At 39.5% G+C, this 18710-nt stretch overlaps 1 protein-coding gene across 4 annotated transcripts in view; it reads right to left on the bottom strand.

The window, feature by feature from the left end:
• Positions 1–18710, bottom strand: part of LOC134217191 (uncharacterized) — a 69535-nt gene that overhangs the window by 11785 nt on the left and 39040 nt on the right. For all 4 annotated transcript variants that reach the window (XM_062695974.1, XM_062695977.1, XM_062695976.1 and 1 more), the window contains exon 3: positions 17591–17676. In XM_062695974.1, coding sequence (XP_062551958.1) covers positions 17591–17676 — 86 coding nt within the window. The remainder of the gene's footprint in view (positions 1–17590; positions 17677–18710) is intronic.

Here is an 18710-nt window from a genome sequence, read left to right as displayed (position 1 = left end):
TTGTAACTTGACGTACTTCACTCGACAAGCCACTGAAGACGACCTAACTTTGAGGTTACAATCGAGTGGAATCTAATGGAATAGTACTAACTCGCCTCATTCAAAGCACCAGTACTCACTAAAGGCTGCCCCAGCGATGATGTTTGAGAGTCAGCTCTCTAGCTGAAAGTTGTGCAAAAGACAGAAAAGGTTCGTACTTCCAAACCATCGAATTCATCAAACCGAAATGCGTAGGAACCACGGGTGCTTTCATACGCAATAGCGTTCAGCGTAGAATAGAATAACTTTGCCGTGCATTCATCCAGACAACTTTTCCACCCGTAGCCAGTAGCTGATTGGCTACAGAGTCAAATTTGGTTGCTTACGTTATTTTTGTCCTCGTATGCAAAAAGGGGTGCGTTGAAAGTCGCAATGCCGCGGTTTATATGTTATCAGTGCATTGGTTCTTGGTAGCATTGCAACCATCGCGTGAAAAGGCCGACAGTAATAGATTACTTATGATTTTTTATCATCTATATATATAAAACTCAATATGTGTATGTTTGTATGTATGTTGCAGCACTTTCTTCTGAACTCATTGACCGATTTCAACAAAATTTGGAACTCTCGTTCTTTATCTTAAAGAGAGGGGAAAAGGAGGAGGGTGTGGGGTCGCGTATTCTTTAGAAAACGATCAATTTCAGAAAAGTGTCCCCTACTACCATGTTTATATATGACTAAGTTCTTGTTACATGAGTAAAGACATCATTTAGAGTAGTAATATGGTTCATTTGCTCTAAGTTGTAAATATTAAAATGTGTCAGCTTATTTGACGTTTAATTTCTGTGGCTTTCTGATACCTTTGCAAGAAGAAAAAATTTATTTGATGTAAGTTTATCAAAACAGTTGTAAAGAATGGCTTTTTGATGAAAAATGAAAAATCTCGCTGTCAGGACTCGGGGAAAAGCTACCGGATACAGAAATTGATTTTTCACCACAGTTACATTACATATCTAACAAATCATGATGGTTATTTAAAATATGGCTAATGGTGATGGTCAATTCTTCATATAATCATAATACTGATTTTAATATTGTTGATTCAAACCTTCTAAAGTAATGCGAAACATGAAAATTTTTGGCATTTTTGTTCAATTTCAAATTTTGTACAAAGTTTACGACATGAGGATCTGATATTCCATGCAAGTTAAGGACTTTTCAATAGCACTCTTTTGTACTACATAAGATGGTGGGGCCCTCCTTAGCCGTGCGGTAAGATGCACGGCTACAAAGCAAGACCATGCTGAGGGTGGCTGGGTTCGATTCCCGGTGCCGGTCTAGGCAATTTTCGGATTGGAAATTGTCTCGATTTCCCTGGGCATAAATGTATCATCGTGTTAGCCTCATGATATACGAATGCAGGAATGGTAACTTGACTTAGAAACCTCGCAGTTAATAACTGTGGAAGTGCTTTATGAACACTAAGCTGCGAGGCAGCAATGTCCCAGTGGGGGATGTAATGCCAATGAAGAAGAAGATGGTGGAAGGACCTCTGCAAGTGTCGTTCGAGGAGTGTCCGGTATCGAAAGATGTCTGGCCCTGGGAGATATCCTCCTATATTCAGTTTGAATCAACTTTCGAATCTCAACTCAAATTAACGGTCGAATACACGCTTGCCATTCGTGCTCGATTAAACCTCTATCCAAAATTGAATTAATTATCCAAGTCCGAAAGTACTTGTCCGCAACTTTGACGGTAAAGCAAATCCTGCGAGAAAGGTGTTGGGAAAGACTTTTAGTGGAACCAATTAGCGCTGAACTTGTGTTATATCGAAAGAACGTGGAAAGAAAAGCCGTTTTATTACGGTGAAGGAAAACCTTTGGGTAACAGCCAACTGGCTAGAACAATAAGTGGGACAAAAAAATTGTGAAATGAAAATAGAATTTTATCCACAGAGACCACGATTCTTATTTATCTTTCACTCATTGTAGAGAGAAGAATGGCTGTGTAAAATTAATTCCATCATCAAAATTTATGGATAAAGATCCCCTTTCTGCCAGAAAACTACTTTTTTTGTCTTTATTTGCGAGGCTTTCAGCCCTAGGCTGGCTCGTCTCGTAAAAAACTACTTGATTTCGTCTCATCCAAACTTTAAGGTGGAACCCGGTTACTCAAACACAAGTTGGCAATAAGCAAATCTGCCAATACAACGGTTGAATTGCTTGAATTGAATGAAGTATACATAATTTCGCATAGGATTCTAAAATAGACAGTCTATCGCGGATAATAGAAAAAGACAAGTGAACTCAAATTATGCCTCATATAGTAGAAGATTCATTCAGATAAAAGTTTATCGCTGAATCATATTTCATTGTCTATGGTCCGGAATCTAAATGACATCATTAATTGATTACTTCAGAGATATAAGAAGAACAGGGCGCAAATTTATTTGATCCAGTCATATTTCAACTCACACAGAGCACATAAATAACCACACTTCATTCCTAACCATCCACCTTACTCCTATCTAGTCAGCTCCTGAGCATCAAGGGCTGATGTTATACGTACATATGTGTTGCAGGAGTTGCTACACCCGTCGCAGAGCCTAACCAACAACCGTCACGTCACTGCTTAAAGCTCAGAAGACGGTTATCGTGAATAACGCGATAGCTGCTAGTCGTAGGAAAAACGGTGGATGGATGGTGGGAGCTATTCGTTTGTACCATTAAAACCGTAGGAATTTATTTGAAAAACTGATTTTATTGTGCACTATATGAAACAATCAGATTCTTCATGATAGGTATGTTAATGAGAAGTCATATACTGCAAAATCGAACTGGATCCATAATTAAAATACTGGAGCGAGGATTCAATTAAAATTTCTTGACTCTACCTTAAACAGAACCTGGACCAATATGACCACAGATAGCTTTATTTTTTAAATCGTCAAACTAAACTAAACTGATAAATCATCCTAAGCAGCGTTTTGTATTATGACTAAGGATATGTGCTTCGAAATTAATGAACTTTTACACGCACATGATTTGCGACAGACAGACTCAATTCGTCAAGTTGAGCCGATTTCCGATTCTATGTGTGGCGTTTTATGTCACCGGTTCTCCTATCAAAAGTTTTTGCGATCTTTATCGTCTACGTACAGTTAGAGGACGAAAAAGACAAAAATAAATTAATATTAAATTGATAAATAAATAAATGATAACGGCTAATTGTTTTTGAAATTTCCCATGTGAAAATGTATTTCGCCTTTGCTGATTTGACACAGTGGAACGCACATTTTCCATTACGGCAAACCTCTTTTCAACTGTCACCGCACCGTGTGCCAAGTTAATGAATAAATAGAAGGTTGGGTTAGCCAGACTGGGTGGGAGAGAAAAGGTGTGTCAAGCCCATAAAAAAACGGCGGCTTTAGTAAGTCGAGAGGTGAAACATACCTTTCTAAGTGTTGAATAGCCTTAATTTGATGTATGTAGTTTGGCTCACGACGTTATTGCAAATTGCTCAGTTTTGTGATGATCTAATAATCTTTATGTACACAAAGTGCAAATGAACAACGAAAAGATTGAAGAAAGAAGTATTTTTTCACACGCCTCTTTATCTTGACCATTGATCACTTTGGTTGCCGATAAAATTTTCAATATTCCTTACGTACCACTATCTATAGAATCATATTTCATATATTAAAAATGCATTTTCATCTTATCTATTGATATACTATGTTGCTTAAAAAGGGCAGAAATCGGATAATTGAGGCTATTAATAAAATTTTATCTGATAAAGTGATAACTTATCATTTATAATAATCGTTATAGCAGGTTCTCCGTAGCTACGCTGTAAATCGCAGCACCACAAAGAAGGCCATACAGAAAGGAAATGGGTCAAAGTTCCAATCAGGCTTGGAAAATTTTCTCGATTCAATACTTACTTGATGGGCTACAGCTCTTCGATGAACCTACGCCGAATGGAGTATCCTTCTCCACTGGACTCGATCCTGGGCCAATCGCTTCCAGTCGCCCTGAACATTGAGCGCCCTCAGGTCCTCTTCAACTGCAAAAAGCCATCGTGTACGCGGCCTTCCACGGAGCCTGCGGCTACTTCCGGGTTCTCTACTAAATATTATCTTCGCTTGGCGTTCTTCCGGCATACGAATAACGTGTCCAGCCTACAGTAGTCTGCCGTGTTGTATAAGCTTAACAATATCCAGCCCTTTATACAACTGGTACAATTCGTGATTCATGCGACGCCGCCAGATACCGTTCTCCTGTTTACCGCCGAGTATTGTCCGCAGCACCTTACGCTCAAACACTCCGAGAGCTCTCCGATCAGCCTCCTTTAACGTCCATGTCTCATGGCCGTATAAAGCCACCGGGAGAATCAGAGTAGTATACAGCGCGAGTTTTGTTTTCGTTTGCAGACTACGGGACTTAAGCTGGTTACGAAGTCCGTAATAAGCCCTATTTGCAGCTGCAATACGCCTTTTCACCTCGCGGGTAACATCATTACCGCACGTCACTAATGTTCCAAGATACACAAATTCTTCTACCACTTCAAATTTTTCACCATCCAGCACTATTTCGCTACCACCACCACTAATGAACCCACGTTGATTGCCAGCGACCATGTACTTCGTTTTGCTGGTATTGATCGTGAGTCCAATCCTCGCTGTCTCCCTCTTAAAATGCGCAAAAGCCTCTTCCACGGCACGGCGATCAATTCCGATAATATCGATATCGTCCGCAAATCCCAGGAGCATATGCGATTTTGTGATAATGGTACCGCTTCTTTGCACACCAGCTCTCCTAATCGCTCCCTCGAGCGCTATATTGAACAGTAGGTTCGAGAGTGCATCACCCTGCTTTAATCCATCTAAGGTAACAAATGACGTCGATATTTCATCCGCAACCCTTACACTTGATTTCGATCCGTCCAACGTTATACGAATCAGCCGTATCAGTTTCGCCGGAGAACCATGTTCAAGCATAATTTGCCATAATTCATTCCGTTTCACTGAATCGTACGCCGCCTTGAAATCAATAAACAGATGATGTGTCTGCAAGTTGTACTCCCGGAATTTATCAAGGATTTGTCACAGGGTAAACATTTGATCCGTCGTTGATCGACCATCACGAAAACCTGCTTGGTATTCGACATAATATAGAATACGGGACATAATTTTGTACGCCGAGTTAAGGAGGGTTATTCCTCGGTAATTGGCGCACTCCAGTCCGTGCCCTTTGTTATAGAGAGGGCAAATGAGGCCATCCAACCAGCTAGCAGGCATTTCCACGTCTTCCCATATTTTGGACATAACATGGTGCAGAACTTCATAAAGCTTCTCACTGCCATGTTTGAGAAGTTCAGCCGGGAGCTGGTCCTTCCCAGCAGCCTTATTGTTTTTCAGCTCTTTGACAGCTTTTTTGACCTCATCTAGTGTAGGTGACTCCACAGCTTGTCCATCGTCGCTAATATTTATTCTGTTCACCGATGCACCGTCACTTCCTCCATTCAACAAAGTCTCGAAGTGTTGCTTCCACCTGGCAGCCACTTCTTTTTTTTCTTTTAAAAAAAAGACAGGAACACCGTCTTCGACCAGAGGTCGTACAGACTGAATACTTAACACCTAGACAACGGACAGGACACATAACACCCAGTGGACCGGTGGAGGATTTTTCGATCACGAAAAGTTTCCTTCTTACCGGAGCGGGAATCGAACCCTCGCCCCATAGCCCATGCGTCTAGGCGATTGACGTCGCTAACCGCACGGCCACGAAGCCCACAAAACTTTAGTTTTATCTGTCAGCAAATTCCCTTGTTGGTCGTTCCACATGACGGGAGAAGGCGCTGTCTTTCTCCGCACGCCATTGACAGACTCACAAAACCTCCGCGTATCGTTCTGCTCCATTTTTTTTTTCCTGCGCCTCACTAATAACTTGTTCTTCGTACTCTTTTTTCTTCCTGCGGTGGGTTCGTTTTTCGGCTGCTCTTGCTTCCTTGTACCGATCTCTATTCGATCGGGTACCCGACACCAACATCCGGCTTCTGGCAACGTTCTTCTCGTCTGTAACTCTCTGACACTCCACATCGAACCAACCCGTCCTGGGTCGCCTCTGTGCAGTGCCTACCACTTCTCGTGCTGTTGTGCTCACCGCTCCATGGATCGACTCCCATAGATCGTTGATGTTGTCGCTAACGTTGATTGCACTTATCCGTTCGTCGAGCTTCTGGCGGTACTCAGCCGATACTCCTTCCGCCGACAATCGCTGGATATTGTAACGCATCGTTCTCTGTGATCTTTCGTTCGATACAGTTGACAACCGTGATCGAATTTTACTGACAACGAGGTAGTGATCAGAGTCAATGTTCGGACCTCTGAATGTCCGCACATCGATAACATCCACCAGAAACTGGTTGCAAGTTTCACCATTTGGGTGTCTCCAGGTGTGCTTTCGGATGTTCTTTCGTGCAAAGTAGGTGCTACTGATGGCCATCCCTCTGGCAGCAGCAAAATTTACTAGCCGTAGGCCGTTGTCATTGGTAGCGGAGTGAAGGCTCTCCCTACCGATTATGGGACGGAAAAAGTCCTCTCTACCGACCTGGGCGTTAGCGTCTCCAATAACAATTTTCACGTCATGCTTTGGGCACTCTCCATAGGCTTTATCAAGATATTCAAAAAACGTGTCCTTCACGTCGTCGGATTTATCGTTTGTCGGTGCGTAAACGTTGATTAGGCTGTAATTGAAGAATTTGTCTCGTATCCTCAACACACAGATTCGTTCGCTAATGGGTTTCCACCGCATCACTCGCTTCATCTGCTTGCCCATCACTACGAAACCAACTCCATGCTCTGCTTTTTCACCGCCGCTGTGATGGATGTTATACTTGAATGCAGTATTGGTCGTGGGGTCCACGGCTCGGAATTCACGTACTCCGAATCTAGGCCATCGGACTTCTTAAATAGCAGCCAAGTTCACTCCAACTTTCTGCAATTCACGAGCCAGAAGGCTCACTTCTCCAGGTTCATTTAGGGTCCTGACATTCCAGGTACCGAGTTTCCAATCATAGTCCTTATTTCGTTGCCGGGTCGGTTGCCAAAAATAACGTTCTTTTTTCTTCTATCTCCATTTTTCGTGGTATTTGAGAGGCTTCAGTAAGCTACCTTACCGGGGTCGCGTTACCTACATCGCGATGATGGGGCTGCCACCTTAGGTATAGCTGACGCGATACAGCATTTCGTTAATCAGCCGCTGGGTACCAGGCAGACGCTGTTTGAGCCGCACCTCCTGGTGAACAGATGCTCGAGGCGTACCTTCTCACTCTAGCTGATGTCAGAAGGACAACAGTGCCCAGGCTGCACTACCAGCTAAGTACACAACCCTTAGCTGGCGGTCTTTTGTCATCGGACGACCCGTGGAAGCGTGAGATAGGGACTTGTGGGGACCAGAGCTCTTTTGGGCACTCCTTCCTTGATGTCAACCCACCATTTTGCAGCCCTGCAGTAATTCGGCCAAAAAGATAAAAAAAAGGGGTCGAAAAAAACAAAAAGTTGAAAGGTTCTAGACAGTTCTAGATTTATTTAATACAATAACTTGAATACGGCTCCATTATGCTTAAAACTTTTGAGCTCTTCAAATAAAATACTGCTGTAGATGTACTTTTCATTTAAAAAAAAATATTTCGCGTAAAATAGTGTATGAGATCAAGAAACTGACGTCGTAGTATCATATTACCCATGAAAATTAAGTTCGTAGATCAGATGGGCCTTAAAAATAATAATTTGGTAAATCGTACATAGCTCTTGATAGAAAAAAAAAACCTTCACTTGAGATTTTTGAACACAAAGCACAATATAGGTTAAGCTTTCTATCGATAAATCAATATTTAAAATCGGTGGTTGGGAACCTAGCGAAAAAATAGTTTTCAAAAATAAATCCAAGATGGCGATAGACCTGTGCGCCGGTCATATAATCGGCGGCGGAGGCGTCACGGCGGCGCGCCGTTGGCTTTAATCGGCGGAGGCGTCACGGTGGCGCGCCGTTGGCTTTAATCGGCGGCGGCGTGAACCGGCGTGTATGAAAAAATCAATGGCTAAAAAATCAATTTTAACGCGGATTTTTTAATTCACGCGTTTTTGATTCACACGGTACGAATCGCTCGTATAAAAATCGACTTCAGTGGATTAAAATTGTAATATTCGATCGAATATCAAACAGCATATTCCATAGTAAATTACCAGCGACACTAATAAGTACCTCATTTTTTTTTTAATCTTTCGTTTATTTGGTAGGCTCATTTGCCATGAAGAACCTCAAAATGTTATTTAAATTAAAACTATTTTATTATTCTTTGATTTTGATGAATCAAAACTTAACAACGAATTCTGCTTCACTTTTCGTAACCCTTGAACAATATTGAGAATTAGACTTCGGTGTCATAGGACTAATTTGTTAATATTTTTTTCCAAAAGCTTTCCTAATTCAGGATTTTGATAAAGCCCAGTCGATTTACTTCTCAATATATCTAAATTTCAGAAAAATTTCAACTACTATTCTTTGAGTTACATATACAATAGGGCAATGTTTGAGCGGCTGCATATCTAGTATATTTAGAGAATTTGCAGTTCGTACACCTGCTGTGACCCTTGGATCCTGGAAGGACATTCACGATGGAATCCACTAATGACAACCACAATGGACAGTTGACACCCTACTTCGCGTTCTTGTATGTACAAATCTCAATAGATGATCAACATAACTAAAATGAGCCTTGGCTGAGTAGGGCTGGGGCACGATGACCTACCAAATTGAATATTTTCCTCAAAAGTTGGTTTAATATGACAAAAAAAAGTTCTTGGTGGAGCTCCAACTACGATTTTTTTGACGTTTCATTAGAAATTTCTTAGTAATACCCTATAAGAAAATCTGCGGAAACTCATATAGGCATTTTTTCAAAAACCATTAAGGCTCTCGTTGAGCAATTCCTTTAGTAAAACCACAGGTAAAACCATAGAATATTCTATCAGGATTTCATTTGGAAATCTATTAAGGAATGAAATAGATTACGAAAAAAAATCCTAAAACAATTTCCGAAGAAATTGCTGAAAAAATCTTCGAAGGGGTTCAGAAAGGGCTCTCCGAGGGAATAGCGAAAAGAGTTTATAAAGACATTTCTGGCAAAAATTTTGAAGGAATTTTCAAAATACTTCGTCCGAACTTGGCAACTTCACTATTGATCCCACGATAGACTTCCCACATATCACACCAAGGAAATACAAAACCGAACTAGCTTGTTTCCTTGCTAAAAGTAGACTCCTTTATTCGTCGTAAGGAACAAAGGTTTGGGTACGCAGGCCTTGCTTATTATATGTATAGGTATTTTATAATTTTGCCCGGAAGCACCGACTTCAAAAATAGTTTACATTAGGGAACGGAAGGAATTCCCGCAGAAAAATAAGAAATAATCTTTTCAGTATATTTCGAAAAAATGTTCTAGGGAATTCCTAGAAAAATTTCCGAATGGTTCTCAAAAGCAATTTCCGAAGAAATTTTCTTTGAATGAATTTCTGAAGAGATTCCCGAAAAAATCAAAAGAAATGGAGAATGTTCCCAAGTAACATTTTAGGTTTTATCACGCTCTTGAAGACCATAATTTACTCTTCAAGAGTGTTATAAAACCTGCATAAAAACAAAATGTTACTAGGTTTGTGACAGAATTACTGAGGGAAATGATCAAGAACTTCTTCCTAAAGTTACCAAAGAATTTTCAAAGGATTACCCGTAGACATTCCCAAGGAATTACTTAAGGTAGTTCTGAAAGAATTCCTATGGAAATTTCAGGAAAAGATGCCAAAGAACTTGCTAAGGAACCCATAGAGGAATTTCTTAAAAATTTCCAACGTTTTTTTTTCTACTAAAAATCAGGAGGTATTCCTAAAATAATCCTCCATATTAATTTCCGAAGAAATTTCAAAGGATTCCCCGTAGAAATTCCCAAGCAAACTTTCAAAGACTAAACATTTTTCCGAAGGAATCTGTAAATGAATTTCTGATGGAATTTTTAGAGAAATTCTAAAATATTTTCCATCGATATTTCAAAAGCAATTTGCGAATGATTTTCGGATGGTATATCCGAAAGAATTTCTAAGGGAATAACAAAAGAATTCCTGAAGGATTTTATGAAGAAATTCCTAAAGCAATTTCCTACGACATTTTCAAAGGAATTTCCAAAAGAACGAACCTTAACAAATTTCCTATGGTTTTCTTAAACAAAGAACACGTGTAGGAAATTCTGACGCAATTCCGGAGGTAAATTTTAAGGAATATCCAAAAGAATTTCCGAAGATCTTTCTGGAATTCGCTTCCGGAGGAGTTTTTGTAAAACTTTTGAGGCCATTTCCTATGGAATTCCTGTACGAATCTTCAAAGGAATCTCTGGAGGAAATTGCAAATAAATTACTGGGAAAAATTCCAAAGGAATTCTCGAAGAAATCTAGGAATTATATCAGAAATACCAGTAGGCATTTTCTCTGAAATTCTATTGGGAATTTCTTCATAATTTCTTTTAAGAATTCCTTCGGGAATTCCATCATAAAATCCTTCAAAAATACCTTTATGGATTTATCTGGAAATTCCTTTTGGAATTCTTTAGGGAAGTATTTTACCTTCAAAAACTCTTTTTCAGTTCCTTTAGAATTTATTTTCGAAAATCTATTTAGTTTCTCTTTTGGGATTGCCTTTAACAATTTATTTGGAAATTCCTGCACTAAACGCAACACAAATTTCTTCAAAAACGTCTCCAAAAACTTATTTGGGAACTCCTCTTTTATTTCTTAAATAATCAAAAAAATACCGCCCAGAATTTTATCGGATATTCCTCCAGGGACTTCTTTAAAAGATTATTCGAGAAACCTCCGAAATTTCCTTCGGAGATTTCTCCAGGTTTATTTTCGGTAGATCACCCAGGAAAACCTTTGAAATTTATTGAAAATGAAGTTGTTTGCGATGTTACTTATTGAATTTTCGAAAAAAAATCCAAAAATAAACAACAAACACTAAAAGGCTTTCGGACAGATGAAGGCATTTTCGAATAAATTTTAAGGTTTTTCTGAAGAAATCCGTAATGAAAATTCTTAAGGCATTTTCGGAGAAATTTTGTAAGGAATCTCCAAAGGAATACCCAAATTCCTAATTTCTAAATAATTTTATGAGGTTTTTTAAGTTATCAACAGACTTATTGAACTGATTCAAGTTAGAAAATTCTATAGAAGCGGTAAACTGATTGGGAGGAAATAACAGAATTGGAACCAATGACACATAATCACGAGTTTCAGCCTTACAAATAAACGGATATCGATAAGCAAGTGCTAATCGGTTGAATGGTGCGGTTTTTATTATCGCCATTGGTTCTGAGAAAAGATTATAAATAACATGGACATACTATGTTCCTTACTTATGCTTAAGCCCTCCCTAGGTAACTTTTACAGTTATCGAAATTGTATTTGACTTTTTAGCTGCCACACCCGGCTCACGTTAAACACCGTTGGTTGGGGTTCTGCAAAATAGCACCAAGCGACTTTTTCACTGCTCTATGATATTTTGTTCGAAAAAAGAAAACGGAATTTTTTTCATATCATTCATTTATTTAGCTTACATCTGAACAGATAACATCGAATCAACAATTCGACGCCACAATTGTACACCGTTCAGGGCCACATCTCTCCATCTTCGGTTTGCACCCCACGCTCGTCAAGCCGTTCTGCAGCTGGTCAGCTTGTGCCTGCCAAGTCGGAAGCAAAAACCATCTTTGCAGCGCTGCTGTCTGGAATTCTTGCAACATGCCCTGTCCATCGTATCCTTCCTGCTTTAGCTACCTTCTGAATACTGGATTCGTCATAGAATTGGGCGAGTTCATGGTTTATCCTTCGCCGCCACACACCGCGAAAGATGGTCCTAAGCACGCGTCTCTCGAATACCTCGAGTGCTTGCAAGTCCTCCTCGAGCATGATTCAAGTTAAACATTTTTTGTAGGATACCCCCAGGCATGGAGTTGAGGGGTATCTGATAAAATTTCTGGTCAACTGAATCTGCTGAACAAAATTTTGGGCAGTAGAATGTTTTTTTTTATTGACGCTTGGTACAATTTGATAGAAGTAACGGCATCATTCGAACGAACTATTCGAACTGTTTGCACAAAATCTTCACACAGTTTTGCCCACCGTCCATCGTTGTTTATCAGTCTTGTAAGTTTCCCGGGAAATCTTATCTTTTCCATAACTTTCCATAGCTAAACTCCGTCTATAAACTCGCATGCCGCCTTGCAATCGATAAGCAGATTGTGCGTTGGAACCTGATATTCGCGGCAGTTTTGCTAGATTTGCCATATACAGTTAAGTTTTGGTCCGTTTATAACTTTCCACAAAATGTTTCACAAAGGGAAACAGACAATTAAAAATCATATGGGATTTGCGGATTTTTCAATGGTGATCCTCTTGAAGCTATTACATACCATGTCACACACATGTCTTCTCGTTACGCTGGGATATCAATACTCTGGAGCAGTGCGTAACAGTGTAAATCCGGTAATAGCGTCGAGCTCGTTCTGGAAGGAAGTTGACAATGTGACGTCGCTAATCCCGAATCACAAGGCGTCAAGCGACACGTTCCGAAAGGATGCATGGCCTGGGGAGTGAAACACATCATTCGCCATTACGTTAACGGAGCTTGTTAAGGTTCCACGGATGAAGGCTGTTTCGGCGGCAGGGTGGCAGCTGGTTCAAGTGAAAGGGAGTAGGGGAGTCAGCAGTATATTATAGTAGGGAGCCATGAATATATAAGGCGCAATAGTCATCTACCGATGTATTGCTTAATTGCGGGCCTGACTGGAGAAAAATATGTTGAAATAGAAGGTCGGGAGTGGTAATCCCAATCCGTATGTCTGGTTGCAGATTCCCTTGCCTTCTTCAAAAAACATGTAGAGGAGGAACCATTTCTATCACACCTCCGGTAGCTGTTCTGTTTCCCAGATTCTGGCTATTAGTATGTTCCCACAAGCGGAAAGGTTTTACTTTTCATTTTTGATGAAATCAGCATTATGACTATCCTAATCATATATTTTATTGTTCAGACCAAGAACATTGGATGGCATCCTCAACTTCCTTCAAAGTTGGGCAGTTGGGTTGACTTTTGCTTTGAGTTCCACGCTGACACTCGGACGATAACCCGCCACTATTGTGAATTCGGTAGTCTGCATCTTTTAACGTCCATTTTTAATGGCCGTACAGAGCGACTGGACGAATTAACGATGTGTACAAGCTATATTTTTTTAGAGCTTTTGATGGCTATGCAGGTCTTAGAAAGCCCCACTTGCAGCCGCAACTCGTCTTTTCACCTCGCAAATAACGTTATTCTCACATGTAACGAGTGTTCCAAGATATATGAATAAGTCGAAAACCTCGGAACACATCTCTTCTTTTGCCACCTCGGGACCAACACCATTAAGGCTGCCACGTTCTCTGCCAGCCTCCAGGTATTTAGTTTTGAGAGCCTCTTCCACTGCTTTGCGATCTACACCAATGATGTCGAAGTCATTCGCAAAACCAAGGATCATGTAAGATGATGTTGTTGATGGTTCCGTTTCTTTGCACACCAGATCTTCGAATTGCACCTTCCAGAGCCATGTTGAATGAGCGCATCGCCATGCTTCAATCCATGTAACGTCACGTAAGAATCGGATGGTTCACCAGATATTTTGACGCTTGATTTGGATCCATCCAGCGTCGCACGCATCAGCCTAAGTTCTAGCATTATATGCCACAGTTCGTTACGTTTCACTGAGTCGTACGATGTCTTAAAATCTACAAACAGTTAACAAGTTGTATTCCCGGAATATATCAAGGATTTGTCGCAGAGTAATATCTAGTCCGTTGTTGATCGTCAAAAGGTCTCTACAAACATGCGTAGTCTGCTAAAAAGAATTCAGGAGGTTACCTTGTAGGTGGTATTGAGGAGTGTTGTACCTCGATAATTAGCACAATCGAGTATGTGTCCTTTCTCGTATATATGACATATGAGACCATCAAATTTGACTGTTTTTTAATTTGAACGCTCACCAATTAGCAAATCCCTAGCAAAACTGTACATGTGTTGGAAGTTGACATAAGATCAGAATGGCTGCATGGCTTCAAGGATTCCTCCGGAAGTTCCTCCAGGAATTCCTCCGGAAGTTCCTTCAGGAATTCCTCCGCAAGTTCCTCCAGGAATTCCTCCGGAAGTTCCTTCAAAAATCCCTCCGGAAGTTCCCCAGGAAAAGTTCCTCCAGGAATTCCTCCGGAAGTTCCTCCGGTAGTTTCTCCACAAATTCCTCCGGAAGTTCCTCCATAAATTCGTCCGGAAATTTCTCCATCACTTCCTTTAGAAGGTGCTCCAGAAATTTTTCCGAAGTTTTTACCAGAAATTAGTTGGAATATTTCTCCAGGAATTCTTCGGAAATACCCTTGAAGCATTCTTTCCAGAATTCCTTAAAAAGTTCCATCAAATTTCTTCTAGAAATTCCATAGGAAGATTCTTCGATAATTCTTTTGGAAGTTTCTTCAGAAATTCCTTTCAAAGCTCTACAAGCAATGCGTCTGAACTGCGTCAGATAATTCTTCCGAAGGTTCTTGCAGGAATTCTTTCAGAAGCTTTTTAAACATTTCCCCTGAATTCCCTTTGAAAATTTCTCAATGGTCTAGAAACTCTATAGGAGCTATTACGAAATTTCCCCGTGAATGCCTGTAGAAACCTACCTGTATTATTTAGATTTTTATAAATGTTCCCCTCGAATGTCCACTAGTTTTTTCTCAAAAAAATCTCCTGAAACTCTTTCTGAAGTTTCTCCGGGAATTCCTCCAAGAACTCTTTATAAATCACTTCAAGAGCTCTTTAGAAATTTCCACTGAACTCCTTTCGAATCTCACATAAAATTTCTAAACTATCTCAACCCTCCTGGTATCATCCTGGTATCTCCCAAGACATTCCTCGAAGAAGCCCCCTGGAAAATCTTTTTTAAATTTTTCAGTAGTTCCTTCAGAAATTTTCCTGGACATTCATAACAAATTCTTGTCGAATGCACACGTAAATCTTCCTAAGAATTATATATTTCAAATTCTCTCGGCAATTCCCACAGAAACTTTTACAGAAACTTCTTCCAAAAGTCCCTCAATTTTTATTCCCGGTACTGCCACCCAAAGTACGACCCTCGAAATTCATTCACAAATCCTCCTGCCGCCTCTCGAGTTCCTCCAGAAGTTTCCACGAAAATCACTTCAAGAATACTTTTACAAATCTCTCTATAGATTCCGCAAAACATTCTCGACTGGCTTCCAGAAGACATTCTCGAAGGAATTACTAAAATAATGTCTGAAGAAAACCAAAGAGAAATTCATGAAGTTGAAGTATTTTCAAAGAGGGTTGATAGGAAAATTTAAAAAATCTTTAATTTTCAAATGAAATTCTGAAATAATTTCAGATCAAATTTCAAAATAAACTTTAATAGGAGCTTCTTTTTAAAAATAATCTAGGAGAAATTCCCCGAATTCCTGAGAACAATGGATTTCTTGGGCTGCGTCTCATTTCCTGAATTAAAACCATATTAAAATTGAAAGTGATAGTAATTTTGTTATGTGTGCAGCGTTATTGGGGAACTGCTCAAATGTTACTTTTAAATTTGATTTGAGTTGAACTCGGAAAATGAGATGCAGTCTTAGCATTTTCGATGTTTGTTTTCGATTTTAAAAATCGCCAGAGGCTTGAAAAAATGTGGGTTCTTTGGGAAAGTTGACCTTGAATAATCCAAAGAATCGACTGAGACAATAAAACGAGATACATGTTTTGACGGGAAAGGTCAATTGGTTCTGTAGTTAAATATACACCTGTGTTCAGAATAATAGCAGCGGAGACCGTTTTTCATACAAAATATCCTACTTTGACAAGCTGTATACGGACAGATATATAAACTCAAAATTTACGTAAAAAGTACTTAAAGATGAGTATATCGCATAAACTTTTACCCAAATTAGGGTAGTGTTTTTTTTTTTCATTCCATGATTGTTGTCAAAGATAAAGCGAAATGCATCAAACCACCCTACTCGCGTTTTCAATGGCACACCACTTAATCAATATGGAAGCAACGCACAGCTGTCATTTTTTTAAATTTCTGAAATAATATGAAATGTAGAATATGACATTTGAATTGGCTAGTACCGATACCAATACCCCCCATAATTTGAACGGTAATTCATTCAACCGGGTTCATTTTTAATTTGAACTTCAATTATTATTGTGAACATTTGAAAGATTTTAGTTATATAGTAATAAAATCGGATTTGAATTTGGTTTATCGACGGGTGTGATGAAAATACGGAATTTTATAATATGGGAGCATTTACCCTATGAAGTAAAAGAAATATAAACAGATTTATTTGGTTGATGAGGTGAGCTAACTTTTCCAAATGGATTGTCAACAATCAACATCAACAGTAGTGTAGGAGTCTCCTATTAGGAGAAGAACGGTTATATAAATAGGAACGGCCCACTTCACAGGATTGACGGTTGCATGTCCGCCGGACACCTGCCGTGTTAAAATGTAAACGCTGCACGCTGGAACACATTGTATTTTCGCGAAGGGTGCCCATAATCCACTGTAATTTCATGTTCCTAATGGATGATTAATGGCCTGTGCACGAAATGTCAAAGACATAAAACTGGAGCATTGTCGGTTGGGAGGAATGTGGCAACAAAGTGGCAACAAGATTGATTATCAGGTGTAAGCTGCAGTTGGGCTATTATAGAAAGTTTTATTATAGGGGCCGATTCCATAAAATTCTTCCGTTCCTTTTAGCTTGACGTACATACTAAAACTCGGTACGTCAAACAACTTTTGGGCTTGCAACCTACCGCACAATTTTGGTTGCTGTATTTTATCCCATTACGACTGTTAAGTGAACATGTACAATGTATATATAATGTTACTTTGTTCGGTAACACTGGAACAAAAATATATTATTTTACCATTCCCATAGCCTATTCAAATGACAAGCTTTATTTCGTGTTAAAGTGGAGAATGAAAATTGGAGCATTGGTATCAAGTTACTCTTTATCGCATAATAAGGCTGTTTCAAATATTTAATCGACTTTTTGTCCTACTGGATTCCGAAAGGTCAAGGGGGGGGGGGGGATAATAAAAAATAAATATTAAAATTAAAAAAATCAAAAAACTCCTCGGATTTGTTAAAGAATGTGTTGAAAATCCTCAAAATTTTACAAATTTTATTTTGTTGCCCCCTCAAAATATTATTTTTTGTCGGAAAAAATCCGAGGGGAGGGAGACAAAATAGATTTTAAATATTTGTATCGGCCTAAATGGCGTAATCTGAAAAGGCTTTTAGGTCGTTTTAAATAAATATGATTTCGAATGGTCAGTGGTAGTATTTAAAAGTAGTAAAATATGGTAATATTGTAATGAATTTCAAATATTTTATATGTGGACTTTGTACAGGAAATGGATTTATAAATCTCTCAGATGCATATCTCTTATATACCACTTGACCAAAATCACTTACCTCCGCCACGATTCCGGTGTTTTTCCTTATTTCCGTGCAGTCCTCCTTGCTGGTCGAATCGCAGTTGTAGCACCTTATACCATGACCTGTTTCCAGAGGTGAGGTGGTAGGCCATCAGAGGTCCCCGCAAAAGGTTCAAAGCCGTAGGCGCAATTTCCGAGCAAAGGCAATGCCCGAAATAGAAAGGATAAAGAAGAAAGAAATTAATTTTCTACGGATTCAGATTTACTATCTGCCCGGTGCCGTCTCCCTTTGGGCTTGGCTTCGGAGCAAAGGCGCAACATGCTGGGGATCGTGGATTTGTGTGTTGGGGGTACTGTTTGTGTTGGGATTCCAAACCTCTAGACCACTTTCGCCGTACGTCGCAATCATTCCACCCGGGCAATAAGATTCGGTTGCAGGGAAATGAAGTGGATTCTCTTGCGACCCAAATGTTGGTTTATATCCATAGGATTTTATATCATTTCTTTATTGCTCCATTTTCGCATTGTAAAGTGGTTATTATTGTTGTTTAATATGGGAAGGATTACTCCCAAAACGACTTTTATGCCAATTTAATAATGTGGATGTTAACGAATATTTATTTTCAAAAATATGATGTTGCATTTCTGGCGTAAGAATAGTTCAGCTCCTAAAACGTTCCTCTTCGACATAACCTTGATATTTATTGGATATTGGAGGAAGTAGACCAATTTACCGTAGACCAATTTTGTATACTCGAATCCGCAGCCACAACCAAGAGCAACCAACATTTATGGTTGGGAGCGCATTTTTCTTTATGTACCGAAACTTATACTATGAATAACGATGCAAATGTAAAAGTTGAATACTTAATCCCAGCCCCTCCACTGAAAAATATACCGGAAATGAATATTTCCTCTTGTCCTATATAATGGGCAGCGCTGCAAAGTGGAAAGAAATATCTCAGTCCTTTTTTTAGTGTTCGTGATTCTTATCTAATCGTTGAAAGCATTATGAACAGCATAGGAGTAGAAGTAATAGAAATACCATCATATAAAGCCAAGGTTGCACAAGCACTAAAACTGACGCCTCGCAATTTCAACAGCACATCCCGTACGATGAGTTTAGAGTTGCAAACTGAGAATAACTATCGATGCTT

This window comes from Armigeres subalbatus, chromosome 2, assembly GCF_024139115.2.
Source record: "Armigeres subalbatus isolate Guangzhou_Male chromosome 2, GZ_Asu_2, whole genome shotgun sequence".
NCBI lineage: Eukaryota > Metazoa > Arthropoda > Insecta > Diptera > Culicidae > Armigeres > Armigeres subalbatus.
The sequence above is the reverse complement of the archived record's forward strand: the minus strand, read 5'-3'. Positions and strand labels throughout refer to the sequence as shown.